General features: G+C 34.7%; 1 protein-coding gene across 1 annotated transcript in view; it reads right to left on the bottom strand.

Annotated features, from left to right (window-relative positions):
• Positions 1-26,567, bottom strand: part of LOC124367372 (G-protein coupled receptor GRL101-like) — an 81,932-nt gene that overhangs the window by 46,920 nt on the left and 8,445 nt on the right. Inside the window, exons 2-7 of the mRNA XM_046824135.1 lie at positions 26,360-26,482; positions 20,436-20,540; positions 17,268-17,384; positions 8,597-8,719; positions 7,055-7,153; positions 4,269-4,427 (exon numbers count right to left, since the gene is read on the bottom strand). Of these exons, the coding sequence (XP_046680091.1) occupies positions 4,269-4,427; positions 7,055-7,153; positions 8,597-8,719; positions 17,268-17,384; positions 20,436-20,540; positions 26,360-26,482 (726 nt within the window). The remainder of the gene's footprint in view (positions 1-4,268; positions 4,428-7,054; positions 7,154-8,596; positions 8,720-17,267; positions 17,385-20,435; positions 20,541-26,359; positions 26,483-26,567) is intronic.

Here is a 26,567-nt window from a genome sequence, read left to right as displayed (position 1 = left end):
AAGCAGTAGCATCATTCAACTTGTGACAGCACAGAAACACAATGTGCGCCGGATCTTCAATAAATCTGTGAGCTTTGGCTTTGTTGGTTGAAAAATTACCCTTTACCAAGTCAACAAAGCATTTCATTGTTTGTTAAGAACACAAGCCTGGATAATTAGTTTGCCGATTAATTATCTTTTAACTTGCTATCATAAGCCCTAAATTAAACACTTATTTAATTGGGGATGAAAATAATTAATGAACTGCCGGCACGGTTTCATTACAGTAAACAAATGAAGGAAGGAAATTCAACCACTTTTTGTCTCGTTTTCAAAGAATAAGATCAAATTTACATAAGTAAATGAGATGACGAAATAGTAGAACTTTGTGCTCGTGTACTTGCAACTAAGTAGAGGTTTCAAAGATAATTTTGTTAGTTTTGTTGAAAATGTATACAAAAATAAGTCCTAACTTACAGAACAAAAAATATGTTGGCTTTGATCAAAACCGATTTTAAAAAGACATCAAGGGCAGTTTAGCAACTTAAAAATACAAACTAACATTTTATGCAAACTCATACAAACATAGCAGCGCAACATGAATACTCCCATACTACAAACCGTCTTTACTTAGTACTGTACATGTTTCTTCTCTAAACAAAGCTTACTCATGTCCATACAACTTCTGACTATCCTGTAATAGCTAATAATACTCCTGATTTGTAAAACTGTGTAATGTGTGTGTAAAAATATCTGAGGGTTTGTAATATTAGGTCTTAAATATCGTTAATATATTTAACAAATACTACAATAATGAATATGTTATTAACTAATAGTTTTATTAATTTTTCATTTTAGTCTAATTATTTATACATCAACTTAGCTGACTCTGTTCTGTTTAGTTCTAACAGCAGTTAGTCATTTAATAAAAACACAGTTTAATAATATAATAAATAGAAAATTTTGATTACTAAAGTACACCCCTCACCCCAGGAGGGTTCCACTTCTGGTTGGTTTAAACCTTCCAGTTGAACCTACACTGGGTACAGCAATAACCGATGTGTCACTTAAATCTGAACAACCATATGGATGCTGGTTTCTATTTCTTCCAAGGAGACAAGACAAAGATTAATAGCCATAATCCTTCCTCGTGGATCTTGACAGGAGGTGGCTCCTAACCCCAACCTTACTCATCCAAAATATCCTGTCATTCCAGAAGCAATGCAAAGACCCTTTTAGGACTACAATAGTGGAATGTCTCAGCTTCTTGTCCTAAGAGAATAAAGTGAGCACAACATGCAAAATCTGTTAAGATCCACAAAGATTTGATATTATGTAACAAAACACATTACAAATGTAGTTTAGGTGGTCCCAGGCTCTGGAAGTTAGTCCACTTACCATGATACACTTAAAAATGTCATTCCTATGCCCAATCTTAAATATACAATGTATATTATAACTCCTCTCCCCTCTTTGGAATGAAGCTCCAAGACTAGCCACAGCAGTGAAGGTGTATGTATGACCTTGTACGATTCAAGGTCGTGTATGACTCAAGGTCATGTATGACTCAAGGTCGTGTATGACTCAAGGTCGTGTACGATTCAAGGTCGTGTACGATTCAAGGTCGTGTATTATTCACATTATAAAACATTACTCCTCCAGCTCCTTCCACTTCTTCTATAATCGTTTCATCAACATATAGGCATGGCTGAGCAAAGATTGAAAGCATAATAAACTGTACGATAAGCTCACATAACAGATTTCCTGAGTAAAACTGAAATATACAGGGTGGAAAAAAAGTATGGAAACGCTTTCACTAATTTTGTATGGCTTCACTTATACAAATTAAATTTTGTACATCACCACTTGTATTAAGAACCTAGTTTTTGGAGACCAGTGGGGACATTTTATCTTTTCAGGGGGGGACGGCCCGTGAGGAGTCGGATGAAAATCTTAAATGTAAGCATAGGCCGAGTTTGGTATCAAATTAAAGGTCTAGTAAAGAGAAACTCATTACCGCAAACCGCACTAAAAAGGTTGACCCTATCCAGAGTACGAGCCGTAATGAATTTCATGACAAAGAAAAAATAGTAATTTTATCTTGTGAAGTAACTAATTTACTTTCAGTAGTATGTTTTATGTCGGTGTATGTAAAATTTGAAAAACAATTTCCAACAAAAAATAATTATTTTTTTTACCTCTACATTTGTTGGATAACAGTAAATAGGGGTTTTTCCTGTCTTGTCTTCAGAAACTGAGAGTATTCAATAATACCACCGTAACTCCTTATCAACATGAGGTCAAGGTCCAGTCCCTCTAGCCCTTTTATCTCAGGCAAAACATAAACTGGTTTAGGCAATACAAACAGTACTGTCACAGCAAAACTCCCACAGTTTTGTATTTTTAATATCAGCTTGGTATTTAGTCTACGTTTATAAATTTTCCACGTAAAGATAAAGTTGAAAGTCCCTTTCACTAGAAGGTACTGGCGATAGTTATAATTTTTTTTACTTAAGTGTTTACATTTTATTCTACTAGTTTTAAAAGCAATGTCACTTAGTGAGTTTGAGAGAATCACGCTGCTTATGATGCGTGGGTATGGATATCTAGTTCGTCCCTATGAAGAAACAGCGCATTTGTTTAATGACACTTTTCTTGATAGACCCCCAATTAGTAAGTCAACAGTGTTTAAGACAATAAAAAGATTTGAAGAAACTAGAACAGTCAAAGATCGCGAAAGAGGTGGCAGCCTAAATCGGCAACAAATGAAAAAAAATCTTTGGATGTACTCCAAACATTTGTTGAAAATCCCCAGCACCTCGGCCAGAGTGCTGCAGAAGATCTTGATATGAGCCATACCTCAGTGTTGAATGTTTTACACAAAAAACAAGTATCACCCTTTTAAAGTAACCCTAACCCAAGAACTTGCAGAGGATGATTTTGATAGAAGGACTGAATTTTGCGACAAATAATGATGAGAAAGTGTGACGAAATTCAATTTTTTTTAAGTTCGATATTGTTTTCAGATGAAGCTACATTCTTTGTTAATGGACAAGTTAAAATAGGCATAATTGCCGTTGACCTTGGGCCGACCATAATCCACACTGGATGATAGAAGGCCACACACAAAGGCCTCAGAAAGTGAATATGTGGACTGGAATAATAAACAATAACATTTAGGACCGTTTTGTGATAGATGGAAATCTAACAGGCGAAATATGTTGACAAATAACATTTTGCCAAGCAGTGCGTGCTCTCTTGGGGCAAATTTTAAAATGCAGTATGGTTTTCAGCAAGATGGAGCACCGCCCCATTACTATTTGCGGTTCCTTGTGCGCAATCTGTTAGATGAAGTGTTTTCCTAACCGTTGGATTGGTCGCAGGGGTACCGTTGAGTGGCCGGCTAGGTCACCGGATCTTAATCCACTAGATTTCTTTTTGTGGGGGCTTCTTAAAAGATAATGTGTATAAAACTAAACCAGCCAACATTGAGGAGCTGATAAATCGTTTATAGAAGAAGCAAGAAGAATTACACCTGAGATGCTTCAAAATATGACTGCAGTAGGTTTTTATAATAGACTAGCTCATTGCCAACAAGTGTTCGGAGAGCAGTTTGAGCACCTCATTTAAAAGGTATGGTTATTTTTTTTGTAATACATAGATAATTTTTAATTAAATTCTTTTGGATAATTGTGTTCCATAAAGTGTCATTTTCAGTCCAGAACAGTTTACTTCAGACTGTGAAATTGCGGAGAAATAATAATTAATCAAACGTTACTTATGAAATTCAAACGGCCCGTACTCTGGATAGGGTCAACCTTTTTAAGTGCGGTTTGCGGTAATGAGTTTTCTCTTTACTCAGACCTTTAATTTGATACCAAACTCGGCCTATGCTTACATTTAAGATTTTCGTCCGACTCCTCACGGGGCCGTCCCCCTGAAAAGATAAAATGTCCCCACTGGTCCCCTCAAAAACTAGGTTCTTAACACAAGTGGTGATGGACAAAATTTAATTTGTATAAGTGAAGCCATACAAAAATTAGTGAAAGCGTTTCCATACTTTTTTTTCCACCCTGTATATTAGTATATATACATTGAGAAAAAATTAAGTATGGCTCCCCTCGGTCTGAAGCCTTTGGTAACTGCCGTGTCTTCTGGTAGAATTATATGGCACTGCATTTAATATTAGTATTGAAAAAAGTTTGAAATGATTTTCAAACTCATTTAACTAAAATTAAATACAAATTTCATGATATATGTTATAGACTTTATTAAAAATGTCTGCTCACCGTACTCCACAGTGTAAATATGCATGCAGTCAACCTCGTCAGCACATGACGAGTCGGTGAGGTTGACGACACAATCGCATTGGGAATCGCAGACATTGGCCAATCGGATGCAGCGGCCGTTGGGACACTGGAACTCATCTGTTACATTGCACTCCTTGCCTGTAACACAAATGAACTTTAAATTCCAGGAAAGTTTCTCGTCTATGTGTATCTTGCCTTCCTGGGTGAAACATATATCTGATATACACCTCTCTGATCTACGTGTTTCACCCAAGAAGGCAAGCTTGAATTTGCCACTCCCCAAAGCCCAATTCCTTACATGCAAGAGCAATAATAATTTGAATTGAAAATCTCTTTATTCATTGAATATAAATTTTGTATACATTGAACAGCGTCATAAAAATTACTTAACTAATATACTTATAAACTAAGAGGTTATAATGTGATACCCTAATCCCATAGTCAATCTAATCACAAATGCCCCAATAATTGCAACTTTAGCCATAACAACGATCAATTTAACAAAAACTACAGAAAAAGTTAACAATATTATAAATAGTTAAGAAGAAAAATTTTTAAACTATGGAACTAAAACAATAACAATAATAATATATTTCAGTAATCAACAATAAATTAGCAACAACAATTTAAGTAAGTACACAAACAAACCAAATAAATACAAAAACACAAATTGATACATTGCAGTTGTATAAAAAACTCAGCTCAACCCGAAATTATAAAACTTGTCAAATGAATATAAAGATAAAGAAATTAAGTATGACAAAAAACTTATTTCTTAAATATTGCATTATTTTTCTTTGCAGTTATTGTTAATGGTAGAATAGTTAAAAATTTTTCTCCAATTAAATTAGTGTTTTTCTCATAAAACTGCAGTCTATGTTTGTCCAGTATAATACAACATCTTGTACTGTACTTATGGCTCACTCTTAACATGGATGGACTGTAATTTTTTTACATATTTCTTCCTTTATATACATGTGTGTGTGTGTGTAATCCATATACTGTAAAAATCTCGAGCTCTTTATAAAGGTCTTTAACACTATCATTTGTTTTCAATTTTGTCATTATTCTAATACCCATTTTTTCGAGTTTGAGAACAATATCCAAGTTTTCCTTGGTAGTTGCACCGTGTACAGATATTATATAGGTCAAGATTACAGGCGTAGTTTTTTACAAATTTTTGAAGCAAATATTTGTATTACTTCACTATAGCTGACTAAGGGGAAAAAGTTTGTACTCTATATAAATAATACCAAGATTTGCAAGTCTCTGTTGAGTCACAGAATTCCTACACAGGTTCCAACTCGCTGAATATTCTTTAACCAATAGTAGCAACAATACTTGGAGGTGAGGAATATTTTAATCCTGAGGTGATGTTCGAAAACACCTCTTCCAGTTAGTCTTTCAAAATTAACTTTGGCATAGTTGACACACTATCAATCTTCTTTATCAATAATTGTCAAAGCATAATGCTTTCAAACTTCCAACTTCAAACATGAACTCTAGTTTATTGTCTTCTTCGTATGTGACTGCCAGCTAACCTGTCTTTAATTTCAATTCTTTATGTATTTTATAACCAGTTAATAAACCAAACTTACTGTTTTTGTTTCAAAATCTTTGAATTTGGAACTCAAATTCATTGTTAATTTGGTGTATGCCAGCAACAAACAATTCTTCATGTGAATACCAAATTGCTTTGTCTTCACAAAGCCCATCTGTCATTGCTTTCCTTTTATTTCCTCTGTAAAATCAATGTTTACAACTTTTATTTCTACGATAATGTTAGCTTCGGAAATGGCTTCAGAGAGCGAATAGGTTTGTGACGTTTTCAGAAATTGCAGAGGCATTGAGTATTAGTGAAAGCCCTGCAAACCGTTAATTCTTCTTTTGGAGAAACATTTAACGAGGTCAATATTTTTAAGCAATGGATAAAAGAAACAAGAAAGAATGACGATCTAAAAAGTTTTTTTAGTTATTCAAGTATTTTGATTAGACTTTTGAGCTGTGTTGTTAGAGGGTGAGTGTATATTTCTTCAAACACCTTCACAAAGTATGTACACACTTCTTTATTAGCCTTAATTCTTGCATACCAACTTGTTTTGCTCTGTGATTTGGTACAAAAGCATTGCATACTGTAAAGTAAAAGTTACAAAAAAGTTGGTTATTGGTGGGCCGGATCCACTCCAAATCCATCTGACAAAAATAATAAAATTCTCTTTGACAATTAATTGTACCCTACTTCTTATAACAAGGTAGAAGTGTGTCACATCACGTGTCGTGTAACAGACTCTGCTGAGATTACATGCAAAAATTTAAGGTCTATAGCTCATTTAATTATGCTACATGCGTTACTATGTCTCAAGTTAAAATATCATATGATTGTAGTTAATTTGTCTAAAAAATTTATTTGTACTGCAATTTTCCTGTTGTCATCACGGTTATCCGTAAGACCAACGTACAAATGTTCGAGAACACTCAGCCCAATCCCATGGTTTGACAAAATCGAAGTTATCTATAAAGACAAGAAGCTTCATGTAAAATTTTCATCCAGTGCTCTCTCTAAATCCACATATAACAATGTTAGTTTAAATAACTCACATATAACAGTGAGTTTAAATAATATAATACACATATAATAGTTTAAATAACTTCTTCCTATTTAACATCTGAAAGTAACATATAACTAATTTCAGTATACATAATTTAAATACCACAACTGATACAAAGGTTATGACTAATAGTACAACTCCACAATTGTTACTTACAGTTAAGTTCGTCCGCATGGTTGGTGGGACAGTGTGGCCAACCGTCACACCAGTAATAGCGGTGAACTCTTGTCCCATCGCCGCAGTCTACAAACGCATCTGTCCAAACACACTATCACTCGTTAGGCAAGATAGATAAACATTTACAGTATTTGAAATGGTGTAGATGGCACCAGTCTGTAAAAATTGTTTTGCATACTACTAAGTCGTTTCTGCTCAAAGAGGTGCACTAAACTTTTGAACATTATTAAAAATATCCAAATGTCCTGTATTTTAACATGTTTTTAACCTACAGTAGTGCTACACACAGAGTCACCACCATTTAAAATTAACTTTTAAATTTTCTATTGGGTATAAGAGCACACCCCAAAACCTGGGGTCACCTAATTATTGTAATTATTTATTTATTATCTTTGTTGCAGAAACCTCAATATATTAATATTAGAACAGAATTGCAATCTTACGATTTATAAACGAACAATAGAAACTGTAAAACAAAATGGAAATTGTTTCCCAATTATTAAGATATATACTAGTTCGTTGAGTTTCTTGAAAATCTTTATCTTTATACTAATAATGATAAGAATGTTTTCTTCATAACTAATAGTTTTTGATAGTGCAGTTAAATCAGAGAAATCTGAAATGTAAGTTTCCTTAACGTTTTGAGCCCTGCTTCTAAAATACACGGCTCCAGGTATTTTAAGTTTTCGATTACATAAAAAACCGACAACTCGAACAATATATTAAATAAAGTACCTAAACATGTGTAATTCTGTTATTTTTCACAAATGTACGGGTGATTAAATTGTATTTACTTTCTGTGCCCCAGTCTTGTGGATATCACTATACATTTACTGAATGGTAAAATAATCAGTGTGATTTAGAGTGTTATTAACTCATAACTCATATATAAATTATTTTGAAAGACATTTTTAAATTAAAAAAATAATTAATTGAAAAACTTTTTATTTCAAACAAAGAAAAATACCATATTATGTACATAATGTAACATAGCAAATGTGCACATAAAAGTTTCAAAACTTGTTGTAAAACAATTTTATTACCTTTACATTTTTTTAATGTTTACCTCAAATGAAAAACTAACATATCTACAAAAGTGACAGTATGAACAAATTGTGTTTTAATTTGGCTATTATAATATATTTAGTACATAGACAAAAATCAGTATGCAATAGCAAGCAACCCACATAATTTTAAAGTTCCACCTTATCATTATAAAAATGGATGCGTACTTAAGATGTTAACAATTATATTTTTATAGATATTCCCAATAATTTTAATTTATCTAATATTAAATTTGAGTATATGTTCCATCTAACTCCATCCAGAGAATAACTAAGAGCAACATTTTACCTAGTTAAACAACATTATTTTTATACTTGTCGAATGACGGTAATATTTAAAACTTATATACAAAATACTTAAATAGAACTGTAATATTGATGATCTTAAAGATATATAACATAGACTATATCTAACACTACGTAATAATGAGGCAGAAGGAGTATTTAAATTTGTTACCTGAATCACAATCTGTCTCATCACTTGAATCCTGACAGTCGGGTAGATTGTCACAGAGAGATCCCGGTCTGAGGCACTCCCCATTGTCACAACGGAACTCCGAGTGCCAACATGACCTGTGTGCTGTATATAACAATCAAGATTAACTATCACAATCTGACATCATGACAGTCAGGCAGATTGTCACAGACAGATCCCGGCCTCAGGCACTCCCCATTGTCACAATGGAACTCCGAGTGCCAACATGATCTGTAACAATCAAGATGACCTATCACAATCTGACTTATCATGACAGTCAGGCAGATTGTCACAGAGAGAACCATGCCACAGGCACTCCCCATTGTCACAATGGAACTCCGAGTGCCAACATGATCTGTAACAATCAAGATGGCCTATCACAATCTGACTTATCATGACAGTCGGGCAGATTGTCACAGAGAGATCCAGGCCACAGGCACTCCCCATTGTCACAACGGAACTCACTGTGCCAACATGATCTGTAACAATCAAGATGGCCTATCACAATCTGACTTATCATGACAGTCGGGCAGATTGTCACAGAGAGAACCATGCCACAGGCACTCCCCATTGTCACAATGGAACTCCGAGTGCCAACATGATCTGTAACAATCAAGATGATCTATCACAATCTGACTTATCATGACAGTCGGGCAGATTGTCACAGAGAGATCCAGGCCTAGGCACTCCCCATTGTCACAACGGAACTCAGTGTGCCAACATGACCTGTGTGCTGTACATAACAATCAAGATTACCTATCACAATCTGACATTATGATAGTTGGGTAGATGGTCACAGAGGGATCCCGGTCCCAGGCAATCAGTCCCCATTGTCACAAAGTAACTCAGTTGATAACAATACCTGCATCAATATTTGATTGATTTTTGTTTTCCTTATCAAATTTAGACTTTCTGAATATTTAAATGATAAAGGACAAAAGTTTTTGGATTTATTTTTTGAAAAACTAATATACAATATATAAAATTCTGAAAGTGTTTGGATGCATTTTGATTATATATTAAATGAGACAATTCCCATAATTTTACAACCCCAATAAGGGTGTAAATGTGTCTGAATACAGCTAGTGATTAAGGATACAGAATTTTGTAGAACAATATTTACTCAGATATTAGGAAAATTTTCTGGATCTATTTGTTTAGCAACAAATTTTCTTAAATGGCTAGTTATAAATTACCACAGTTTACTGGAAAGTAGGTGGCTGAGACTTTAATAGGGTATCAAATAATTTGTTTGTTCAGAATAATTCGAAGTTGTCCAAAAAAACAGTTTACAACCAATGTAGTACTAAAATTATTATCAAAATAACTTTTTAAATCAAATTAATTTTTATATTAAAGTGTTATCAACAAACATATAATAATTATTGAATTAAAATATCATACAAGAACAACACGTTATAATAGGTATATATATTTTGAAATATTTATAAAGTAAACATCCTACACAGAGATTCCAACAAAATCCACTTTCAATTGCATATGATTCTACATTAAACCCTGTCTTTTATACCTTAGAAAGAGTATATATATATATATATATATATATATATATACTGTACATTAAATTTGTATAAATGGCAATAGCCTTATTTAATTTCAATAAACATTGAATCACAAAAAGTACTTGCTCCGCCGGGAGTCGAACCCGGATCTCTCACTTGCCGGGTGAATGTGCTACCATTACACCACAGAGCTCGCTATATATATATATTATATATATATATATATATATATATATTTATATATATACACACATATACAGGGTGAGTTTTAAGTCCCTTCCCCCCCTATTTTTTTTTTAAACCATATAAGTTAGGAGGTTTAAACTCCGTACATATTCGTTAGACCTAAATATCTTGTTTTTCATGGGTTCATTGACTCTCCACCTCCAATGGGGGACGGTCCACGAGGAGTAAGCCGAGATTCTTAAATGTAAGCATAGGTTGATATGCACATCAAATTAAAGGTCTCTGTAAGTAGAATACAATGCCGCAAACCGGACCTCAAAAGGTTCATCCTAATGAAAATTACAGGGTGTTAAAAATTTACAAAATAGTAATGTGTTATTATCTGCGTTTTATCGCGCAACTTTTTAAAAGTTTATTTCAAAGCAATTTCCTATTGCTGTTTATTCTTTAAAAGAAACTTTATTTTGTTGTGTTTAATGATTTTAAGGGATCACTGGAAGTCCGAGATCTAGGAGTTAACTAAAGGATTTAATAAGAAGTCGATCATGTGTTGTGTCGCCTTTGTAAGTATTTTATTTAAAGAATTGTTGTCTTACAAAGGTTTTAGACCCATTTTATATTTATTTCAACAGCGATTCCGGTTTCTAATATTGTATGATTCCGATACTAGTAGGTTGTTACTTACCCTTTTTATTGTAGTAGATGCTCAAAACTGATTGCCTGTTACTTCCTGACAGTAGTATAGTCTGTTAACAAATTCACTCCTTACACGGGTTAGGATTTCTGGTGTTACCTTCCTGCAGGCCTCAGTAATTCTGTTCCGAAGATCTTCCACACATGCGACTGGTGTACAATAAATCACAGACTTCAAGTGTCCCCACAAAAAAAAAATCCAGTGGGTTTCAAGTCAGGGGACCGTGCCGGCCATTCTATTGCCCCGCGTCCGTCCTATCCACTTCTCACGAAAATGTACATTAAGGTAACCACGAACATTAACATCGTAGTGTGGAGGAGCACCGTCCTGTTGGAACCTTACTTCTTCTCGATATTAAACTCCCCAACATTAGTAGTGCGAATTGTATTTTCTATTAATGGATGAATATTATTTTGGAGCATATGTAAATAACTTTCTCCATTTAAATTTACGTCAATAAACAGTGGTCCAATCACGTGGTTACCAAAGAGACCTGCCCAAACATTTACTTTCTGGGGATACTGGGTATGATGTTCTCTGTGAACATGGGGATTAGAGTTATCCCAGTATCGGCAGTTGTGTCTATTCACTAAACCATTTACGTAAAATGTACTCTCATCACTAAAGCAGATATTATTTACGGTTGTTGGATTTGCTATGATTAGTCTATCCATAGTTTCACAGAACTGCAATCTTCTGTCCGGGTCATCTTCATTTAATGCGTGATGTAGCATAATTTTGTAGGGATGCAATTTTGTGCTTCTTCAGGGTAGTTATTGCTTTGCGTTGTGATACCCCGATATTGTCCTGCTATTTGTCTTCGAAGAGGTTTGAGGATTTTCCACGACTGTACAAAGAACCTCAAAATCAACTTCTTCTGACAAAAGGAGGACGGCCTGAACGTTTTGCATCAGTAAACGCTACCAGTCTCTCTAAATTTTGTTATTAACTGCCTTAAATAGGTTCTGCTAACAGGTCTTTCTGGATGGTTTTCATTAAATCGTCTCATTGTTTCGTGGTAATTATTCCCAGAAGCACCAAAAATAAACACCATGTCAACTTTTTCTTGAAGAGTGCGAGACATGTTTCTAACTTTAACAGCACTAAAAACTAACAAGGTCAGTAGTCACACTGCAACTAACAAGGTCAGATACTTAATGGCCCAAGTAACTGAAACCAAACATAACATGTCTCCCAGATAACAAAAAACTTTCACTTTTACAACGACACAGGGACTATGTCAAAGATTACATTTAAAAATGCAGACCCCAGATTCTGTACAAATTATTATTGTGACGTGTACTTTTCTGTTTTAAACCTGAGCAATTGTTATGTAGAACTGATCACTCTACGTAACGAAATTTTACATCCAAAATGAAGAAGCGCGCATTCATTGTTGCTGCAATAACAGAACGGTCACTGATTAGACGCCAATCAGCTGTTCAAATAAGGAGTTAGGCTAAGGTGAGCCATTACCATGCCATTGATATTTTTGTCGCTTGCGTATGTCAGTTAGTAAAATTTCAGTATAATAATTTTGTCTTTACAGAATTAAATATCTACGGTAAACTAAGCCTGATATTTAATTAGAGACCTTGCAACTTACTATTAGAAAATAATCAACCTAAATCTGTGGCTAATTTAAGTACCTAAGGCTAGTGTCGTAAACCTAATAGTTCTTGCGTGCTTGGTAGTGGTCTCGATTGAGCATACCTGAGGGCAGGAAACTGTTCCTTGTTGGAGACCTGCGACTATCACACCCCATCAACAAGGGTGGCGCCCTTATTACCGAGCAAACCGTAACCATCTGGGTATCCGTCAATCTTAGTAGTCCTCTGTCAACTGCGCAAGAACTTGGTTGTCCTGGCGCTCTACCAATACTCACGCCCTTCTCCACTGAGCGAGGCCGACAATATTGCTAAACCCGCGAGGAGGGGTGGCATTATTAACAAAATTACGAATTATCCTTTTTTAATTCAGATTGTAGCACCGTTTCCAGCGTTTTAAAAGGCAATGTTAAACGACACATCACATGATCGACTTCTTATTAAATCCTTTAGTTAACTCCTAGATCTCGGACTTCCAGTGATCCCTTAAAATCATTAAACACAACAAAATAAAGTTTCTTTTAAAGAATAAACAGCAATAGAAAATTGCTTTGAAATGAACTTTTAAAAAGTTGCGCGATAAAACGCAGATAATAACACATTACTATTTTGTAAATTTTAACACCCTGTAATTTTCATTAGGATGAACCTTTTGAGGTCCGGTTTGCGGCATTGTATTCTACTTACAGAGACCTTTAATTTGATGTGCATATCAACCTATGCTTACATTTAAGAATCTCGGCTTACTCCTCGTGGACCGTCCCCCATTGGAGGTGGAGAGTCAATGAACCCATGAAAAACAAGATATTTAGGTCTAACGAATATGTACGGAGTTTAAAAACCTCCTAACTTATACGGTTTAGAAAAAAATAGGGGGGGGGGAAGGGACTTAAAACTCACCCTGTATATAGTATAATATGAAATGTAATTTGTACTATTTTGCTAAGCACCAAATTGAACAAATTTTTTTGGAAAATGAAGATTTCTTAAATAATAGAAAATAGTTTAACGTAAGACCCATGAAGTGATAACAAAATTAATGACACAAACATTTTTCATATGTCAAGATAAATTTAATCATTACCTTTCTCTTGATAATCTTATTGCTGTGTTAGAACATCAATTAATTGGTCTAAATATCTTACAATGTTGGCAAGATTGTACTCCCATTGCACCATCCTGTCATATAATCAATAAAATTCAGATAAGCTTTGGTTTATAACCCACAATGCGTATTTTTATTATTTTGAAATTTGTGAATCAAAAGAACTAACAAGATAAAAGCTTTTACTTCACAAGAATATGTAAGCATTGCTCAAAAACCACATGTTTCATTAAACTTCCTCTATTTTTATCATCTGAATTAATTTCTGAAATATAAGTCACTTGTTACGAGACACCCTGTATACTTGAGGTCGAGTGACTATTTTAAACGTATATGAAACAAAGCGTATTTCAAGAATCAAGAATCAAGAAGTTTATTAGCCATTGGTCACAACAATATGAAATAGGTGCATCGTCAAAATATACAGCACTGATATTTACAACAACAAAATTAGTTATTACAATATTGTTTGGGGTACTATAATTATACTAATTTTATGACCAAGTAACAGGTTTAATATAATCTATGAAGAGTGTGCACATGTTTGTTAATTACGTTATAGCTGAATACAGTATAGAAAAATCAGAAATCTACAAATCAAACTAATCAAAAAATGATATTTATGTCAGAATCTAAAAATTCTTTTAAAGAGTAGAATGGATTGCATATGAGCCAGTTACTTATCTTTAGTTTAAAAATATTGAAAGGAGTCATTGTAGCAGATGCAGGCAGCTTATTATAAAAAGTTATGCAATTGAATTTAAAAGAGTTGCCGGTTTTGACTAGCCTGTGCTGAGGGAGATCTAATTTGTTTTTTACCCCTGGTATTGTGTTTGATGAAAATCTTGTCTGGTATTGAAATCTGTAATTTGTAATTTTGTATAGACTAGTATATGAAAAATGTAAAGGTTAATAAACTGTCATGAATTTGAGATTGATAAAAAGTGGTTTGCAATTGTTCTAGAGAGCTGCTTCCACTGATGGTTCTAACTACTTTTTTTTGAATGAGAAGAATATATCATTCACAAGCATTGGAGTGACCCCACAAAAACAATGCCATAGGAAATGTGTGATTGAAAAAAGGCAAAATATGCCACTCTCAAAATATTCACAGCTAACAAAATCCCTCAGTTTCCACATTAGATACAAGACTCTAGATATTTTTCTACATACATGGTCAATGTGTGATTTCCAATTAAGCTTGCTGTCAAGATGAAAACCCAACAATTTTACAGATTGATCTTCATAATTTTCAGATAAGCTGAGAAGCAGATTTTTGCGTTTTCTCCTGATTACATATCAGTCTATTAGAAGTGAACCAATTTAAAGCCAAGCTGTGAGATGCATCCATGTTTTCTTTCAGAGTATTTCAACTGCTTATTAGATGAAAAAAGAGTGGTGTGTCATCAGCATAAATAACAATGTTAGACAAACACATTAGAGGGCAGATGATCATTTATAAAAATGATGAATAAGATTAATGGTCCCTAAAACTGAACCCTGTGGTACACCTGTGGCCACAGAAAGAGTGGTAGACTGCTGAGCTTGAACAGAAACATATTGTACTCTATTCGATAGATATGACTGCAATATATTAATGGAATTTTCTGATATACCATAGATCTTAAGTTTGTCGAGGAGGATGCCATGATTCACGCAATCAAACGCCTTACTTAAATCAATGAGTGTTTAAAGCAACTGACTCCTTTTTTGTTCAAAAGCATGAAGTGCTTTAACGACTATTTCTGTAACGGCAGAAGTTGTAGATTTATTGGTACGAAAGCCATGTTGGTTATTTACTGATTATATTATTGGACTCAAAATGTTGATTAAGTTGATGATACATTATAGATTCAAAAACTTTTGATAAGATGGGGACTATAGAAATTGGGCGATAGCTTTGGGGCAGAGATCTGTCCCCTTTTTTGTAGACTGGCAATACCTTGGAAATTTTTAGAAGATCAGTGAAAATATCCATGTAATAAGCATTGATTGAAGATGAAAGCTAATGGTGAACTGATGTGTTTTATTGTGTTCTTGACAATATAATTAAATATACCATAAAAGTCGGAAGTTTTAGAGTTTGACAATTTAGCAGCTACCTTAGTTACATCAGTTGGGGTGATTAATGACCAAGTAAATTGAGGTACACAGTTAGTTAAAGTGTTAGCCAGTAGGTTGGTTGCCAATATGTCAGTGTTATCAATGTTAGTTTGAATGTCTGCCACCGACTGTATGAAATACTGGTTAGTTAGGTGTGGATCAAGTGTTTGTTGGTGTCACACCCTGTGTTGTTTTTGTGTTTCTGAGGAAATTACCTCCCAGGCAGCCTTACATTTTATTACTAGCTCCCTCTATATGATTTTCAAAACAAGCCCTTTTTGCTAGGTTGAGCTTTTTTTCTATACTCTTTTTTGAAGAATTTATAAAGGTTATATGCGCTTCCATATGCTGAGACCCAGTTTTTCTAAGATTCTTAAAAACATCAAAATAACCTAGCATTATTTCTCTACCTCTTTTTAAATCTTCATTGTACCACAACAGTTTCTTTGTCTGCTTGCTTTTAACACCAATTTTAACTAATGGAGATGATAGATACAAATATTGTTATATGTTTTTAGAAAACCGTTAAATAAAGTTTCAAATGTCAATCTCTTTTCTTTTATAGGTATCAATTATTTTCCCACCTTTCACTCTCCAAACTTTCTGCAAACAATTTAATTTGTGTCTCATTTTGCTTACGCATACATTTTTTTGAGGATGTGACTGTCTCATTTGGTCTACATGATCTATCAAGTTTTAGATTTAATAGAAGAGGATTATGATCGGAAATGCAGTCATTCAAAACTTTTAATTCATAACAATCCCTTGAAAAAATGTACGAGGATGTTATCGAGACACGAATCATTTCTTGTAGGAGCCTTATTTATAGCTACCAAGTTAAGAGAGCGTAAGATGTTTACAAAGGTGGTTGTCACTGTGTCAGTGGTTTTATGGGAATGGTATGTTGAAGTCACCTCCAATGACTAACTTAGAGTATGTTGCAAAACCTTTTTTAATAGCTTGTTCAAAAGTTATCAAAAAATAAGTCCATATTACCACAAGGTGATCTATGACAGAGAAACTATTGCTACTTCTAAATTGGCCAATTTTATTCCTGAAATTTCTAAATTTTGCTCTAGATTAAATTTGCTTTAGGTCTAGTTTCACTATATTCAAGCGAATCTCTTATAAAAATACCAGCACCCCCATTTTTTGAGGCTTTGCGACACACCATACTTGCAGCTTTTGTAGCCCTGAGGTGTAAATAAAGATATCTGCTCTTCTAGTAACCAGTGCTCACAAATGCTTATAATATCTATATGCTTAAGTTTAGACAAGTGTTCTAATTCTAATAATTTATTACGGAGACATTGGATATTAATTTGTAAAATGTTAAGACCGATGTGCAAGTTTTGATTCAATGAGTGAACTAGATTCATTGTTAAAGGTTGTTTAAATTTTGAAACAGACAAGGGGTTTTTCCAAGAAGACTCACAACAGCTGAGTTCGTCTGAGTTGTCTCCACAATCGTCTCTGAAGTCGCAGACGGAGTGCAGAGGCACGCAGAAGTGGTTGTTACACTTGAAGTGTGTGGCCGGACACAGGAATGTTTCTGTCACAAATAACATACATCGGAACAAGTGGTGTAACTAGGGTTTGGAATGGGGGGGCATGAACAGACTACACTGGAGGGAGGTAAGGAATAAATTTAAACTTCTATAAATTATACAAGCCTAATTACATTATATGTATACCAACAAAGTGCTAACAGATTAGACGAGAAGGTTCTCACATGTGGGCAAAAAGCCTGTGTGTGAGAACAGAGTCTAGCTTCACTCGAGTTTGTGATCACAGTTTTTTTAAGGAGAGGCCGATTCCCTTTTAAGCCTTATTCTGCCCATCCTCAGGCCTCTGGCCTGTGCAAGGATCTTATCAAACAGAATAAGCGGGAGAGTCGATACAGTACAGATAAAAAGTGCTACTGTCACAGGTAGGATTTAAACCTCCGCTGTCTAAGATCCAAAGTCAGGCGTCTTAGACCACTCGGACATCGGTACTCCCATATTACTGACATACAATATATGATTTCGAACAAAAATTCAGTTTAAAGTAAAAACATTTAACTGCTGCAGTTCAAACAAGTTGCATTGCTGTTATACATCTAGATTTGAAATGTTTTAGGGCCTTTGGGGGATTCATCCCCCTTTAGTTACACCACTGATGGGCCCTGAAGGATTACAGATACAAACTATCTGCCTGTAGTTTTTAAAGTTTTTCAATGTATTAAAATAATTTAATGAGATATGTTATCTAAATGAATATCTAAAGAAAATTACTATAAACTTGGCATTAATGTGGCATGTTATTGCAGTGAAATAATGATGTGATGACACCTAACTTATACATCTAAATAATTGGATTCATTTCCTTTATTTTAGTATGAAGATTACATATTTAATCATCTGGATTAAATAACGATTAACAAAATTGCTCAATGCAAATCAGAAACAAAATTGATGACTGATGATAATTTATATTGGTATGTAAATTATGTATTTTATTACATGATTTGTTCAAAACAAAAAATTGGTCAATGCAGATCAGAAACAAATTGATTAGTAATGATAATTTATATTGGTATGAAGATGATGTATTTAATAAAATCATCCATATTAAATAACAATGAACAAAACTGGTCAATGAAAATAGGGAACTCTGTTGATGACTGATGATAGTTTATATTGGTATGAAGATTAAGTACTGTACTTAACAAAGTAATCTAGATTAAATAACAATTAACAAAACTGGTCAATGCGAATAGGGAACACTGTTGATGACTGATGATAATTTATATTAGTATAAAGATTATATATTTAATAATCATCTAAAATAAATAACCATTAATTAACAATGCTGGTAAATGTAAATTGGGGACACTGTTGGTGATTGATGACCGTAGGGGATCTGAGTGCACACGAGGCACTTGGATCAGTGTCAGGAGTCTTGGACTGAGTACAATCATCAGATAACACATTTAAATTGTTCACATTGGTATATACATTTGATTGCCCTATTGATTGAATGTAATTAAACAAATCATTGAGGTATGCATTGTATATGACTATACAACATAATTATAGAAACATACACGAATAAGAAAGTAGCCATCTCAGCAGTCACATGAAACTATGGAAAAAAAAGACAGGCTGACATTTGATTGTATTCATTGTTAAAAGTGCATTATTGATGATTTAAAAGGATAGCAAACAAGGCCATAGAAATGTTGCCCTTTTAAACGTTTCCAATATAAAAACAAATGTTCAGAAGTGGTATCTACCCACTTCTTCAGGTGTCAAATGCTGAAAACAAGTGAAAAAAGTAAACAATTGATTTTTTATTATTAAAAGTTGTCATGTGCTTACATATGTTGAATCATAGATTTTTCCATGTTAATATTTATGCTCTAGAATTTCAAATATTAAAGAGATGATATATACCGGTTTTTGAAAGTTATGTTTCTTTTATTTGATTTCAAGATGTGAATTTGTAAAAAATGTATCTGAAATTGTTCTAGTTCCGTAATCATACATTCGTCATCTTAACCCTTTGCGATCAGTCATCGACTATAGGTCGACCGCCGCAGTTTCGCTGAACGCTCGCATGTCGACAATAGGTCAACCGGATATTAACTAACAGAAATTAAATACGACCTGAGGACTGCCGAAGCAATTTTTATTGAGACCTCAAAGGGTTAAAAATGAATTCTCGTGCGTTTAACAAACATAAAAAGTTCCAACAAAAAATCATGTAATAAAATAAAAAATAACATGTATAAATATACACGATTTTCTTTATCTTGGACAGTAAATTTATTAAGTTGTAAGTAACAAATTAAAATAAATTTATGTGTTATGCAGTGATATGTCGTTCTGGTAAAAAACTATTTCACCTATTCAAATCAAGTCATTTACCTCCCAAGTAAATAATTTCAATGCTTATTATTGGATTATTTGAGCAAGCCTTTCTGGTGAATCTTTCATGGCATTTTATCCTACACACAATCTGAATGAGATTAGGCTACAAACAATATTAATGTCTTTCTTACTGAACTATTTTATTCTCTTTGTTTATCTGTCGCTGAATAGTGCTACACATTAACAGAAACTAGAGTGATAAAAGCAGCAGCATATCAGACTTGCTTTTCTGATGTTTTCTATCAGCAGGCATCAGCACGGCAACTCCTATCACAGTGGCGGATCTAAGGGACAGGGGATGGTGCCCTCCAAGATTTAGAAAAATACGTTTTTTATTAAAAAAAAAACTGAATCACTCTCATATTGTAAAAAAATTTAAATTAATAAATTAATTTTGAGTACGGGTAAATTTCTTTCTAAACATTTAAGTAATTTTTGCTGTAGTGAAATGCAAAATTACCTTTAACAGTAAAGATAATGAATGGTCAACTAAAACTAAGGTGCCCCCCTCAAAAAATCAGTACTGGATCCACGCCCCTGACCTGTCAGCCCTATGATTCATGAATGGGTATTCAGTAATATACTATTATTGACTATCTGATAAAAATATTTAATGTGATTAGCTAATAGATTTTGTCAGAAACAATAAACCAAGAACATTTAACATCTGTGCAATATGCAATACTTACTACAGTCAAGTTCGTCTTCACCTTGAGGACAATCCACCACACGATCACACCGTCTGACGAGAGCAACACAGCTGTTGGAGCAGCGGAACTCGTTAGCCAAGCATCCTACAACACCAAGAGAACCAATACTCCAGGAGCTGAGAGCCAACTCAACTGAGAATCTTGTGTCTTAAAGAAGAAATTAATTGTGAGCCGTGCTTGTTTTGGAGAAGGGCATAAGAAGAGGGAATAAACAAAAATTATTGTTTCATATTTTTAACCCTTTTGACACCTTCCTACTTGGACCTCCACCTAAATTAGCTTGACTGACTATCAATTTCAATCTTAAAAACTCTTGGCTTATCATCCAAACATTTGATACAGCACATTGACTGCTTCATGCTATAGCTAATTCAATTTTGGAGACCAACATTTAGGATTTTACAATTAAATATCAGCTAAACATTGCTCAACACTGGCTATGTAATGTAACATTAAAAACTTTATCAGTGCCATTAAGATTTATTTTGGCCCTAAGAATCTGAGATTTTTGCAGAACAAGATAGGAATTTTGTTCTGGTTCTGTGTGTCCTAGTATTTTTTCGAAAAAAGTCTTTGTTGCTTTGGATATAGTATTCACAATATTAAGATTCCATATGGGAGTTTTATCTAGAACTATTCTTAGATACTTCATAATTTCAGAATATTTTATTCTGGTACCTTTTAGAACAGGTTGAGCCAGTTCAAAGAATTTGTTTATTTATTATTATTTCATTTGTTTGTATTAGTACTATAACTATGAGATTAAATATTTGGGCGGACATATTATTTAGTATTTCATAAAATATTATATGTTGTTATTGTGCGAAATAGTAACTGTGCAGTCATTGTTCTCTTGTTATGTAGAATTATATTGTAAGACAAGTTTGTAATAATTTTAACTCTCTTAAGCATTGAAATAAGATATGTAAGGTTTTTAAATAGGTATTACTATTGATCAGTACTAACTCGAGAGATATTTTCATACGTTGTTCAACTAATAGCTTTTTTTATTTTCAGGTTTTCCAAGACTCAATTAAAAAAATTACTTTATAAGCAACCTTTCAAATAAACAACAAATAATATGAGGTGGCTGAAGTAAATATTTACCAATAAAATAATGGTGTATTCTAAATAATAGGCTACACGATACTAAACAATGTAAAAAGGGCAGTCACAGTATGATTCTAATATCTCCTATTAATCTTCCATTGAATTCTGATGCGAGAATAAAAAGTGATACTTAAGAGACTCAGCCTCCAAATTTTTACTCCCCCTCCCACCAACCAATTGGTTTAATTAATTATCCTTGGAAAGAAATGCTGTTTTATTCATTAGTGATTGTTTTATTAAAATATCGGTATTTATTTACAATACCGTGACCATGAAAAATGGACTTTTTTTTCATGGGTTGGGCATTTATAGCCAAGTATTATTATCACAGGTGCATATAAACTGGGGGGAAAGTATATCATTGTATTATATTGATGCCTTTCGGCCATTATTACATTAAGAATGGAAAATAACCGACAAAATTTTGTCGAACAACACTTGGAGTGTTAAGGATCAGGGGCATCACGTGATCTGGGATTCGACTTTTGCAAGCTCGAGTTAATTTTTTTTTCTAAAAGAGCAAGCAGTGCGCAGCACTGCGCAGCGGGCAGGCATCGTTGACAGGATTAACGTCATCATTTCAGTAAAATTGCCAGAGGTACTGTCAAAAACAGAGTTTTCAGAGGATTTCAAAAAAATCGTAACTCCTTTGATTTTCGTTGCCGACGAATTTTTTCTTCACTATTGTTTTCAGGAAAAATTGTAGTTTTCAGGGAAAAAAAATTAACATACCTTTCCATGGTCACGATTTTGTAAACTGATACCAAAATATCTTATAAATTCAACACTCCTGGTACTAATAATATTATAGGTTATTGTTCAAAATGTAATTTCTATACTATTCATTATATCTGTTTAATTAAGAATGAATGTATTAAAACAATGACATCCATGAGCATATATAATTTATTCAGCACTACTTATAGATAGGTTTGGTTGGGGCCATATTATCACTTACTGAATAAAAACCATTAGCCTATTACAGAACAATGCTGTGTAACCAAAACGCCCTTTGTTGATAAAGTTAAAACTTTTCATAACGATTTACAGTAAGATATGTGTCAATGAATTTGCACCCCAATACAAAACTACTAATCAATAGGCCTAACTGAGTGCATGTTTCTTAGTTGACTTACACAACCTTCTCAATAATCACATTACACTACACAGATTTTGACAATTGACACTTGACAGTGGCGGGGCAAGTGTCATTGGTAGTTAACAATGTTTACATGATTGCCTGTCTATAGATTGGATAGATATAGAGCGCAACAGTTCAGTCCAGTGGCGGGCAAGTTGGTAGTTAACAATAATTGAGATTTGGATAGATATAGAGCACTTGACAGTGGCGGGGCAAGTGCCATTGGTAGTTAACAATGTTTACATGATTGGCCTGTCTATAGATTGGATAGATTGGATAGAGAGCGCAACAGTCCAGTTTGACAATTGACACTTGACAGTGGTGGGGAAGTGAAGTTGTCATTTGTATTTAATGTCAATGTTTGACAATTGGCCTGTCTATAGATTGGATAGATATAGAGCGCAAACAGTCCAGTTTGACAATTGACACTTGACAGTGGTGGGGCAAGTGTCATTTGTAGTTATCAATGTTTACATGATTGCCTGTCTATAGATTGGATAGATATAGAGCGCAACAACAGTTTCAGTTTGACAATTGACACTTGACAGTGGCGGGGCAAGTGTCCATTGGTAGTTAACAATGTTTACATGATTGCCTGTCTATAGATTGGATAGATATAGAGCGCAACAGTCCAAGTTTGACAATTGACACTTGACAGTGGTGGGGCAAGTGTCATTGGTAGTTATCAATGTTACATGATTGCCTGTCTATAGATTTGGATAGATATAGAGCGCAACAGTCCAGTTTGACAATTGACACTTGACAGTGGTGGGGCAAGTGCCATTGGTAGTTAACAATGTTTACATGATTGCCTGTCGTCTATAGATTGGATAGATATAGAGCGCGACAGTACAGACAATTGACACTTGACAGTGGCGGGGCAAGTGTCATTGGTAGTTAACAATGTTTACATGATTGCCTGTCTATAGATTGGATAGATATAGAGCGCGACAGTTCAGACAATTGACACTTGACAGTGGCGGGGCAAGTGTCATTGGTAGTTAACAATGTTTACATGATTGCCTGTCTATAGATTGGATAGATATAGAGCGCAACAGTCCAGTTTGACAATTGACACTTGACAGTGGTGGGGCAAGTGCATTGGTAGTTAACAATGTTTACATGATTGCCTGTCTATAGATTGGATAGATATAGAGCGCAACAGTCCAGTTTGACAATTGACACTTGACAGTGGCGGGCAAGTGCCATTGGTAGTTAACAATGTTTTACATGATTGCCTGTCTATAGATTGGATAGATATAGAGCGCAACAGTCCAGTTTGACAATTGACACTTGACAGTGGTGGGGCAAGTGCCATTGGTAGTTAACAATGTTTTACATGATTGCCTGTCTATAGATTGGATAGATATAGAGCGCAACAGTCCAGTTTGACAATTGACACTTGACAGTGGTGGGGCAAGTGCATTGGTAGTTTATCAATGTTTACATGATTGCCTGTCTATAGATTGGATAGATATAGAGCGCAACAGTCCAGTTTGACAATTGACACTTGACAGTGGCGGGGCAAGTGCCATTGGTAGTTAACAATGTTTACATGATTGCCTGTCTATAATTTGGATAGATATAGAGCGCAACAGTCCTAGTTTGACAATTGACACTTGACAGTGGCGGGGCAAGTGCCATTGGTAGTTAACAATGTTTACATGATTGCCTGTCTATAGATTGGATAGATATAGAGCGCAACAGTCCAGTTTGACAATTGACACTTGACAGTGGCGGGGCAAGTGTCATTGGTAGTTAACAATGTTTACATGATTGCCTGTCTATAGATTGGATAGATATAGAGCGCGACAGTACAGACAATTGACACTTGACAGTGGCGGGGGCAAGTGTCATTGGTAGTTAACAATGTTTACATGATTGCCTGTCTATAGATTGGATAGATATAGAGCGCAACAGTCCAGTTTGACAATTGACACTTGACAGTGGCGGGGCAAGTGCCATTGGTAGTTAACAATGTTTACATGATTGCCTGTCTATAGATTGGATAGATATAGAGCGCAACAGTCCAGTTTGACAATTGACACTTGACAGTGGCTGGGCAAGTGTCATTGGTAGTTAACAATGTTTACATGATTGCCTGTCTATAGATTGGATAGATATAGAGCGCGACAGTACAGTTTGACAATTGACACTTGACAGTGGCGGGGCAAGTGTCATTGGTAGTTAACAATGTTTACATGATTGCCTGTCTATAGATTGGATAGATATAGAGCGCGACAGTCCAGTTTGATACACTTGACAGTGACGGGGCAAGTGTCATTGGTAGTTAACAATGTTTACATGATTGCCTGTCTATAGATTGGATAGATATAGAGCGCGACAGTACAGACAATTGACACTTGACAGTGGCGGGGCAAGTGTCATTGGTAGTTAACAATGTTTACATGATTGCCTGTCTATAGATTGGATAGATATAGAGCGCAACAGTCCAGTTTGACAATTGACACTTGACAGTGGCGGGGCAAGTGTCATTGGTAGTTAACAAGGTTCTTTTCCGTTAATTCACTACCAATCCAATATTTTAAATAATATCTCTATTAAATTTCATTATGAAAAGTCACTTAAGACCCTAGCTTGCCTATTCAAAGTTCAGATCACGCGATGCTTGCCCGCTGCGCAGCGCCTCGCGCTGCTTGCTCTTTTAGAAAAAAAAAAAAAAATAACTCGAGCTTGCAAACTCCAAGCCCAGATCAAGCGGCGCGCGTTTATCACTAAAAAAAAGATAAATCCTATTGTTTCCGTATTCTGTATTCCGATTGGTCCATCCGTAGGAATTTCCTCACTGCGCATGTGCCAACCAGAGTTTAAGGATTTCCCGCTTTTCAATAGACAATGAATTAACCGCTTTAATCCGACGATCTTTGTTCGAAATGAACCTTCAATCTTCATGCGACCGCAGTGATCAGTACTATTTACAACAATAACAATTGTACACTGGTTATCCTTTTGAATTATAAATAAAACATATGCCATGCGTGTAAAATGTTTTTTAGATGCTATTTAAATCACTTCATTCCAGGTATTTACTATTATTAACTAACACAATTGGCTAAAGAAAACCAAAATTTAATCTGATATAAGTACAAACATCATTGGTAGTGAATTAACGGAATTCCAGACCATAAAACTAATGTTAGTGAATTAACGGAAAAGAACCGTTAACAATGTTTACATGATTGCCTGTCTATAGATTGGATAGATATAGAGCACGACAGTACAGTTAAACGGCAGACGAGTGAGAAAATCAAATTGCTAAGTAAAAACACTCATATTTATTAATACCTCGTGTCGCTGCACAAAATATTTGAATTCACTATAATAACTATAATTAAAAGCTGTAATCCGGGACTTTTGAATGTCCCGATACAGTTCTTCGATACACCATATGTCACGTTAAAAATCGGGACAATCCTATTTCTTCCAGGACGTTTGGTCACTCTACCATGACCCTACTTTTCTAGTTTTGCGCTACAATACACCTCAACCACTGGTGTTGTTTGTACCTCTTTAAGGAGACAGCTGTAAACACTATTATACCATGCTTATATTAAAGGTCTTGTTACTTGGAAACTGGTTTGTCAAATATTAGTGTTATTGACGTACCTAATACGTTTTGTCAAGAACTCACCACATTGCAGCACTCCTTCGTCTTGAGCTGCCGGACAGTCAGGCAGCCCGTTGCACAACAGATCCGAGGGGACACAGGTCACTGGATCGCAGTGGAATACACTCTGACTAGTGTTGCACAACCCTGTGGACAGTTTGTCGTAGTCAATTTTTGATCTTAGGCTGTAGAAAAAAACACAGCGGCACTCCCTCGTTTTGTGCTTCCGGGC

This window comes from Homalodisca vitripennis, chromosome 8 (genome assembly GCF_021130785.1).
Source record: "Homalodisca vitripennis isolate AUS2020 chromosome 8, UT_GWSS_2.1, whole genome shotgun sequence".
NCBI lineage: Eukaryota > Metazoa > Arthropoda > Insecta > Hemiptera > Cicadellidae > Homalodisca > Homalodisca vitripennis.
Note: the sequence above shows the minus strand (reverse complement) of the source record. Positions and strands in the feature narration are given on the sequence as shown.